Source organism: Zeus faber (assembly GCF_960531495.2).
Source record: "Zeus faber genome assembly, chromosome: 18".
NCBI lineage: Eukaryota > Metazoa > Chordata > Actinopteri > Zeiformes > Zeidae > Zeus > Zeus faber.
The window spans coordinates 30,829,249-30,839,892 of record NC_137210.1 but is presented as its reverse complement, the minus strand read 5'-3'; the positions used below and the strand labels follow the sequence as shown (position 1 = coordinate 30,839,892).

General features: G+C 38.7%; 1 protein-coding gene across 1 annotated transcript; it reads right to left on the bottom strand.

Annotated features, from left to right (window-relative positions):
* Positions 1-67: 67 nt before the first annotated feature.
* Positions 68-2,209, bottom strand: nms (neuromedin S; the record flags this gene model as incomplete). Its single annotated transcript, XM_080018995.1, has 4 exons — positions 68-154; positions 1,466-1,519; positions 1,722-1,748; positions 2,198-2,209. 4 exons carry the CDS (start codon positions 2,207-2,209, stop codon positions 68-70), a joined length of 180 nt encoding a protein of 59 aa, XP_079875121.1.
* Positions 2,210-10,644: the final 8,435 nt, after the last annotated feature.

The window sequence follows — 10,644 nt, the reverse complement described above, 5'->3', positions numbered from 1 at the left end:
TTGGAGGAGAAAGGAGAAGAAACTTGAAAGGAACTTTCACCTGAATTTCAGTGTTTTAGTTCCAGTTTCAGAGTTTTACCATCAACACGAGCTGCTTCTTCCTCCGCTGGGACAGTTTGGGAGACAGATGCATCAGAGGATGCACCGATTGAGACTGCAGGGAACACGTTCACATGTTAACATGTTAACACATCAGAGCGTGCCCCGAGTGGGACTGCACATTAACAACACGTTAACACATTAACAACACGTTTAAACACTAACAACACATTAACACATTAACAACACATTAACACCATGTTAACACATTAACAACACGTTTACACATTAACACGTTAATACATTAACACATTAACAACAAGTTAACACATTAACACCATGTTAACACGTTAACATGTTAACACATTAACAACACGTTAACACATTAACAACATGTTACCACATAAACACCATGTTAACACATTAACAACACGTTAACACATAAACAACACATTAACACCATGTTAACACATTAACAACATGTTAGCACATCAGCGTGCCCCGAGTGGGACTGCACATTAACAACATGTTAACACATGACCATGTTAACACATTAACAACACGTTAACACATCAACATGTTAACACATTAACACGTTCACCCATTAACAACACCTTAACACATTAATACCATGTTAACACATTAACAACACATTAACAACACGTATACACATTAACATGTTAACACATTAATATCACGTCAACACATTAACAACACGTTAAAACATTATCAACACGTTTACACATTAACACGTTAACAAATTAACAACATGTTAACACGTTAACACCATGTTACACATTAACAACACGTTAACACATTAACAGCACGTTTACAAATTAACATGTTAACACATTAAAACCACGTTAACACATTAACATGTTTACACATTAGCACATTAACACATTAACACATTACCAACATGTTAACACATTAACAACATGTAAACACATTAACAACATGTTAACACATTAACATCACGTTTACACAATAACAACATGTTAACACATTAACAACATGTTAACACATTAACATCACGTTTACACAATAACAACATGTTAACACATTAACAACATGTTAACACATTAACACCACGTTAACACATTAACAACATGTTTACACATTAACAACACGTTAAAACATTATCAACACGTTTACACATTAACACATTAACAACGTGTTAACACATTAACAACATGTTAACACATTAACAACACGTTAACACATTAACACCATGTTAACACATTAACAACACTTTAACAACATGTTAACACATCAACAACATGTTAACACACTAACAACACGTTTACACATTAACAACACGTTTACACATTAACAACATGTTAACACATTAACACCACGTTAACACATTAACAACACGTTTAAAACATGTTAACAACATCAGCTGTATCAATACTGTGGCACTCACCTGGTGCCGCACAGCGCCAACAACGTTGTGAGCTTTAGAATAGTGGAACAGGAACTGAGAAAGGATAGAGAATCATGCTTTTTTAATGATAATAATAATTAGGTTAATTATAAATAATGATAACAATAATAACAATAATGATCATTATTATTATTATTATTTTAATAATGATAAAAATAATAATGGTAATTATTATTATTTTAATAATGATAATACAGATTCTTGTTAGTAGTAATAAGGTAAGTAAGCAACTTACTCTTTTAAAAACATTCTGTACCTGTTCCTGTGAAGAGACGATCCAATATCAGATCATAAATATCATAAATATCATAAATATCATAACATTATGGAGGTTATTTCCTCTTCCTGTTTCTCTGAAACGTTTGTTGTAACGCGTCATCGATGCAAATAAACTGAATTTAACTATCTCCTACTGCCCCTACTGACCCCTACTGATATCCACTGACCTCTACTGACCCCTACTGACCTATATGACCTCTACTGCCCCCTACTGACCCCTACTGACCTCTACTGACCTCTACTGCCCCCTAATGACCCCTACTGACCTCTACTGCCCCCTACTGACATCTAATGACCTCTACTGACCTCTACTGCCCCACTGACATCTACTGCCCCTACTGACCCCTACTGACCCCTACTGACCTCTACTGACCTCTACTGACCCCTACTGACCTCTACTGACCTCTACTCCCCCTACTGACCCCTACTGACCTCTTCTGACATCTACTGACCTCTACTGCCCCTATTGACTCCTACTGACCTCTTCTGACATCTACTGACCTCTACTTCCCCCTACTGACATATACCGACCTCTACTGACCTCTACTGACCTCTACTGACCCCTACTAACCTCTTCTGACCTCTACTGACCCCTACGGACCTCTTTGACCTCTACTGACCTCTACTGACCTCTACTGACATCTACTGCCTCCTACTGACATATACTGACCTCTACTGACCTCTACTGACCCCTACTGACCTCTTCTGACCTCTACTGACCTCTACTGAATATTCAATATATATATATAGAGAGAGAGAGACTGGGTTTCGATTCCGTGTTATTTTGACTGAATGTGATCACACGTGATGTAATAACTTGCAGTGTGTCCTTGTATCTCGTTGCCGTCGCTCCAAACCACGTTTCCAAAGTCCTCTCTCTGGTGAAGACCTCCAACCTGGACAGACAGGACCTCTGATCAGCACCACCCAGTACTGATCAGCACCACCCAGTACTGATCAGCACTGATCAGTACTGATCAGTATTCACTTCATTCTTTGCTACAGTGCAACAATCAGAAGGAATCCCAGAACCTGCCGGAGCTGGAAGGAAAACGTTCTGCAGGAAATCTGCTCCAAAATGTTTTCAAACCTCATCATTCATCTTCTGTTCCTCCACCCTCACCTCCCTAGGTGGGCGGGGTCCATGACTAACATCTTTCTGGACGCACTGGATCAACTCATGCTACTGTGCTAATGAGCGCCCGTTCCATCCGGTGTTGAACCTGTGACTCAGCAGCCGCCGGGACCTGTTGACAGGAGTTGGATTCTGCTGAAGCTTCTCCCCTTTCATGGACCTGACCCGGAACCCGTCACCATCAGACATCATCACAGGGGGTGACACCATCACAGGGGGTGACACCATTATAATATAAAATGATAATAACTACATATTATAAAATATAATAGCACCAAAAGGTCCAGTGCTCTGGAAGTGCCCTTGAAGTGCCCTTGAAGTGCCCTGGAAGTGCCCTTGAAGTGCCCTGGAAGTGCCTTGGAAGTGCCCTGGAAGTGCCCTGGAAGTGCCCTTGAAGTGCTCTGGAAATGCCCTTGAAGTGGCCTGGAAGTGCCCTGGAGGTGTCCTGGAAGTGCCCTGCAGGCCGACCATATAAAGGAGAAACTTGTCATGGACAAGTTTTATTTTATTCCTTCCTCCCTTCCGGAAGGGAGGAAGGAAGGAAGGGAGGAAGGAACATGAGACATGAGACATTGGAACATGAGAACATGGGAACATGAGACATGGGAACATGAGAACATGGGAACATGAGAACATGGGAACATGAGACATGGGAACATGAGAACAGGGGAACATGAGACATGGGAACATGAGACATGGTAACATGAGACATGGGATCATGAGACATGGGATCATGAGACATGGGAACATGAGGCATGAGAACATGAGGCATGGGAACATGAGACATGGCAACATGAGGCATGGGGACATGAGACATGGGAACATGGGAACATGATGACACGGGAACATGAGAACATGGGAACATGAGAACATGGGGACATGAGACATGGGAACAAGAGGCATGGGAACATGAGACATGGGAACATGAGACATGGGAACATGAGACATGGGAACATGGGAACATGGGAACATGATGACATGGGAACATGAGAACATGGGAACATGAGAACATGGGAACATGAGACATGGGAACATGAGACATGGGAACAAGAGAACATGGGAACATGAGCCATGGGAACATGAGACATGTGAAGATGAGGCATGGGAACATGAGAACATGGGAACATGAGACACGGGAACATGAGACATGGGAACATGAGGCATGGGAACATGAGAACATGGTAAAATGAGACATGGGAATAGGGGGCCATGGGAACGTTGGGACATGATGATATGGGAACTTTGGAACATGATCATATGGGAACATGGGACATGGGGACGTGGGAACATGATGACATGGGAACATGGGGACATGATCATATGGGAAAATGGGACATGGGGACATGAGAACATGGGGACATGGGGACATGGGAACATGATGACATGGGGATATGGGAACATGGGGACATGGGAATATGATGACATGGGAACATGGGAAATGGGAACATGATTATATGGGAAAATGGGACATGATGACATGGGAACATGGGAACATGGGAACATGATGACATGGGAACATGGGACATGGGAACATGGGAACATGATGACATGGGAACATCGGAACATGATGACATGGGAACATGGAACATGGGAACATGGGAACATGATGACATGGGAACATGGGAACATGATGACATGGGAACATGGGGACATGATGACTTTGGGATATGGGGCATGGGGACATGATGACATTTGAACATGGGAACATGATGACATGGTAACGTGGGAACATAGGGACATGGGGAAATGGGAACCCATGACATGGGAACATAGGGACATAGGGGAATGAAAACATGGGACATGGGAACATGGGAACATGGGAACATGCTACATGGGGACATGGGAACGTTGGGACATGATCATATGGGAAAATGGGACATGGGGACATGAGAACATGGGGACATGGGGACATGGGAACATGATGACATGGGGATATGGGAACATGGGGACATGGGAATATGATGACATGGGAACATGGGAAATGGGAACATGATTATATGGGAAAATGGGACATGATGACATGGGAACATGGGAACATGGGAACATGATGACATGGGAACATCGGAACATGATGACATGGGAACATGGAACATGGGAACATGGGAACATGATGACATGGGAACATGGGAACATGATGACATGGGAACATGATGACATGGGAACAAGGGAACATGGGAACATGATGACATGGGAACCAGGGAACATGGCAACATGATGACATGGGAACATGGGAACATGATGACATGGGAACATGGGAACATGGGAACATGATGACATGGGAACATGAGAACATGATGACATGGGAACATGGGAACATGGGAACATGATGACATGGGAACATGAGAACATGATGACATGGGAACATGGGAACATGATGACATGGGAACATGGGAACATAGGAACATGATGACATGGGAACATTTCAACAAGATGACATGATGACATGGGAACATGATGGCATGGGAACATGGGAACAAGATGACATGGGGACATGGAGACATTTTTTTCTTGCTTTTTCCAGCGTATTTCCTGCCTTTTCCTGCTTTTTCCTTATTTTTCTTGCTGTTCCTGCATTTTCCTGCTTTTTCCTGCCTTTCAGTACTTCTGCTGAGATGTACTTCAGGAAGTTAATGTTACACAACATTAACCGCAAGAACTTCAGTCGCCACAAGGTGGTGACAAAGAATCTTTACTGCACGAGGAACACGGTCACTCAGTGGAGCATGTAGAGAAGAGCTGGGGAGGGGGACGGGGGATGGAAAGGGGACATGGACGGGGGACAGGGGGACAGGGGACAGGAACAGGGATGGGGGGGGGTGGGGACAGACCACTTCCTGTGATGAGGGATCTCATTATCTCATCATAGGAGTTGAACAGAAACATCAAGGGTGAGAAGAAGAGACTGATCTGAACTCCTGTGTTGTAAAGTACTGTCCAGCAGTAAAGTCCAGCAGAACTCTTGTATTACTGGTGTAGTACTCGGTGTGGTACTCGGTGTAGTACTCTTCCCCTCAGACAGAGTGTCTTTGACAGACCTCCACCCAAGCTGCGGCCATGACAGAGCAGAAACAAAGCAACGCTTCATCTGTCAAACGTAATGCAGTTAATTTTGCTTTTCAGTGGAATGCCCTTTAAGGGCCGGTCCCTGGCATCCCCCAAGGGCCCTCAAGTCACTGATGTGCACAACAACCTTCCACACCTCCACCACAGATGTTCATCCTTCCATGTCGCCTCAACCCGGCGCAGATCTGGTGAGAAGCAACCAGGACACACCAATGGAGTCTACCGACACGCCTCGTCCCATGCCAAAGCAACCCCAGAGCCACACCCTGCACATACATAACAAATTGGGTGATGATGTCACAAAGTGCCGGCTTCGCAAATGAATCCCACTACGCCAACCTTCTGTGACTTCTGGTAAATTTGGGACAGTTTTTCACTAACTCCTGCTCACAAGTGTGGATTGAAGTGGATCAAACTTGGACAAGAAGATGTCCGTAAAGCCCCGGATCCAACGACGCTTTATTGGTGTCCGTGGCTTCAGATGTTGATCTGCGCCACAAACTTTCGGTCCGAAAAATTTATTTGAGAATAATAATAATCAAGCAAAAATAAAATGTACATGTGATTTAGAATTAAAACTCCATAGAAAAACATCCTAGTTGTGGACGATGACGGAACATATTAAAATAAATATGTTCATTAAAACACAGACAGGAATTTGAAAGAAAGACAAAATATAAAACAGAACGTTACCTTCCTTACAGTCTCTCCATCTTCCCACCCGCTCAAATGGTTCGCAGACTCTAAAATAGTATTACATGAAGTATTACAATATATGAAGTTTTACATTAACAGTATTTAAAAAGATTAAGTATTACATGAAGTACTTAAATATATAAAGTATTAGATTAACAGTATTTAAAAAGATGAAGTATTACATGAAGTATTTAAATATATGAAGTATTGCATAAGTATTTGAATATATGAAGTATTGCATGTAGTATTTTTATATATTAAGTTTTCCATGTCGTATTTAAATATATTTAGTATTACATGAAGTATTTGAATATATTAAGTTTTATATGTAGTATTTAAATATATTAATTATTACACGAACAGCATTTGAATATACAAAGTATTACATGCAGGATTTCAAAAGATTAAGTATTACATTAAGTATTTGAATTAATTAAGTTTTACATGTAGGATTTAATTATATGACGTATTACATGAACAGTATTTAAATATATGAAGCATTATATGTAGTATTAAAATATATGATGAATTACATGTAGTATTTATATATTTGAGGTATTATATGAACAGTTTTTAAATATATGAAGTAGTTCATGTAGTATTTAAATATATACAGTATTACATGTAGTATTTACATTTATGAAGTATTACGTGTACCGTATATAAAAAGATGAAGTATTACATGATAAGTATTTGAATATATCAAGTATTACATGTAGTATTACGATTTATGAAGTATTACATGAACAGTATTTAAATACATGAAGTATTACATGTAGTATTACGATTTATGAAGTATTACATGAACAGTATTTACATATAGGAAGTACTACATGTAGTATTACGATGTATGAAGTATTACATGAACAGTATTTAAACACATGAAGTATTCCATGTAGTATTACAATGTATGCAGTTTTACATGAACAGCATTTAAATACATGAAGTATTACATGTAGTATTACAATGAATGAAGTATTACATGAACAGTATTTAAAGGGTTAAAAGTCTCATCCAAACAACTTCATCCACGTGCGTAACTGTGCGTAATTGCGCGCGCACCAGATGTTTTAAGAATCATATTTTTTGGATCCAAAAGTTCTGACCTGCGGGTGAGTGCCAGGGAGCAAGGCAGCAGAGCAGCCAGAGGAGTCGGACCGTCCGTAGCAACATGTCCAGGTCTGGGAGCTGCGGAGGAGCGGTGCGGTGCGGTGCGGTGCGGTGCGGTGCGGTGCGGTGCGGTGCGGTGCGGTGCGGTGCGGTGCCGGTCTGAACCTGGACCTGGACACTTTATAGGCTCAAGCTCCATCATCCTTCATCACCTCCAGGTTCAACACCCCCCCCCCCCCAACCATGGACCACGGACCCTGTAGGTGGGGTGGGCGTGACGTCACCACGTGTGTCTTCGACTGACGTCACACGTGGGGACTGACCAGGTGGGTAGGAGTGAACGCCTCATCAATGCATCAAGTTGATTTTTTATTATTTTTTAAATGACATTAGTGAAACTTTCCAAAACACAGAACGATTTGGTAAATGATACATTTATTAGAGTAATAGTGTTATAGTGTTATAGTGTTATAGTGTTATAGTGTTATAGTGTTATAGTGTTATAGTGTTATAGTGTTATAGTGTTATAGTGTTATAGTGTTATAGTGTAATAGTGTTATAGTGTTATAGTGTTATAGTGTTATAGTGTTATAGTGTAATAGTGTTATAGTGTTATAGTGTTATAGTGTAATAGTGTTATAGTGTTATAGTGTTATAGTGTTATAGTGTTATAGTGTTATAGTGTAATAGTGTTATAGTGTTATAGTGTTATATTGTAATAGTGTTATAGTGTAATAGTGTTATAGTGTTATAGTGTTATAGTGTTATAGTGTTATAGTGTTATAGTGTAATAGTGTTATAGTGTTATAGTGTTATAGTGTTATAGTGTTATAGTGTAATAGTGTTATAGTGTTATAGTGTTATAGTGTAATAGTGTTATAGTGTTATAGTGTTATAGTGTAATAGTGTTATAGTGTTATAGTGTTATAGTGTTATAGTGTTATAGTGTTATAGTGTTATAGTGTTATAGTGTTATAGTGTAATAGTGTTATAGTGTTATAGTGTTATAGTGTTATAGTGTTATAGTGTAATAGTGTTATAGTGTTATAGTGTTATATTGTAATAGTGTTATAGTGTAATAGTGTTATAGTGTTATAGTGTTATAGTGTAATAGTGTTATAGTGTTATAGTGTAATAGTGTTATAGTGTTATAGTGTTATATTGTAATAGTGTTATAGTGTAATAGTGTTATAGTGTTATAGTGTTATAGTGTTATAGTGTAATACTGTAATAGTGTTATAGTGTTATAGTGTTATAGTGTAATAGTGTAATAGGGTTATAGTGTTATTGTGTAATAGTGTAATAGTGTTATAGTGTTTTAGTGTTGAATAGTGTTATAGTGTTATAGTGTTATAGTGTTATAGTGTAGTAGTGTTGTAGTGTTATAGTGTAATAGTGTAATAGAGTAATTGTGTTATAGTGTTATAGTGTAATAGTGTTATAGTGTAATAGTGTTATAGTGTTATAGTGTAATAGTGTAATAGTGTTATAGTGTTTTAGTGTTGAATAGTGTTATAGTGTTATAGTGTTATAGTGTTATAGTGTAGTAGTGTTGTAGTGTTATAGTGTAATAGTGTAATAGTGTAATAGGGTTATAGTGTTATTGTGTAATAGTGTAATAGTGTTATAGTGTTTTAGTGTTGAATAGTGTTATAGTGTTATAGTGTAGTAGTGTTGTAGTGTTATAGTGTTATAGTGTAATAGAGTAATTGTGTTATAGTGTTATAGTGTAATAGTGTTATAGTGTAATAGTGTTATAGTGTTATAGTGTTATAGTGTAATAGTGTTATAGTGTTATAGTGTTATAGTGTAATAGTGTAATAGTGTTATAGTGTTATAGTGTTATAGTGTAATAGTGTAATAGGGTTATAGTGTTATTGTGTAATAGTGTAATAGTGTTATAGTGTTTTAGTGTTGAATAGTGTTATAGTGTAATAGTGTTATAGTGTTATGGTGTAGTAGTGTTGTAGTGTTATAGTGTTATAGTGTAATAGAGTAATTGTGTTATAGTGTTATAGTGTAATAGTGTTATAGTGTAATAGTGTTATAGTGTTATAGTGTTATAGTGTAATAGTGTTATAGTGTAATAGTGTTATAGTGTTATAGTGTTATAGTGTAATAGTGTTATAGTGTTATAGTGTTATAGTGTAATAGTGTTATAGTGTAAGAGTGTTATAGTGTAATAATGTTATAGTGTTACAGTGTCATAGCGTAATTGTATTATAGCGTTATAGTGTTATAGTGCAAAAGTGCAATTGTGTTATAGTGTAGTAGTGTTATAGTATAATTGTGTTATAGTGTAATTGTGTTATAGTGTTATAGTGTAATTGTTTTATAATGTTGGTTCTTTTTGATGAAATTTAAAACTATAGATCCTCGTGACATAGCGGTTTCAACAACACCTCAACCGTGTTCATAGCTTGTGCCGACGTATGTGTTCCAGATAGTTAAAAATAATAATAATAATAATAATAATAATAACTGGGATTTATATAGCGCTTTTCACAAACCCAAGGACACTTTACAATGAAAAAAAAAAAAGACAAAACAAGACAGGGTAGATAAATTGAAATAAATAAAGAACAGAAAAAAATAGAAACCAAAAATGGTCAGGGCACTAGGCCTCGTTGAACACATAGGTTTTGAGGAGGTTTTTTGCCGGGGTGGACATATTTTGGCATCAGATGTACTGGCTCGTCTGTGTTTAAATCGCTCTAAATGTATTTAGTTTTTCACTCATATGCATTTTAACATAACATCGAGGTGCCCCACGCTGAGAACACGCTGCTACGTGTATGGGCACTTGGCACTCACGCCGGGTGGGGCGTCTGGTCGGCTGCCGTGGGGCGGGCCTCCCCGCTCGGGCGGGGTGTCG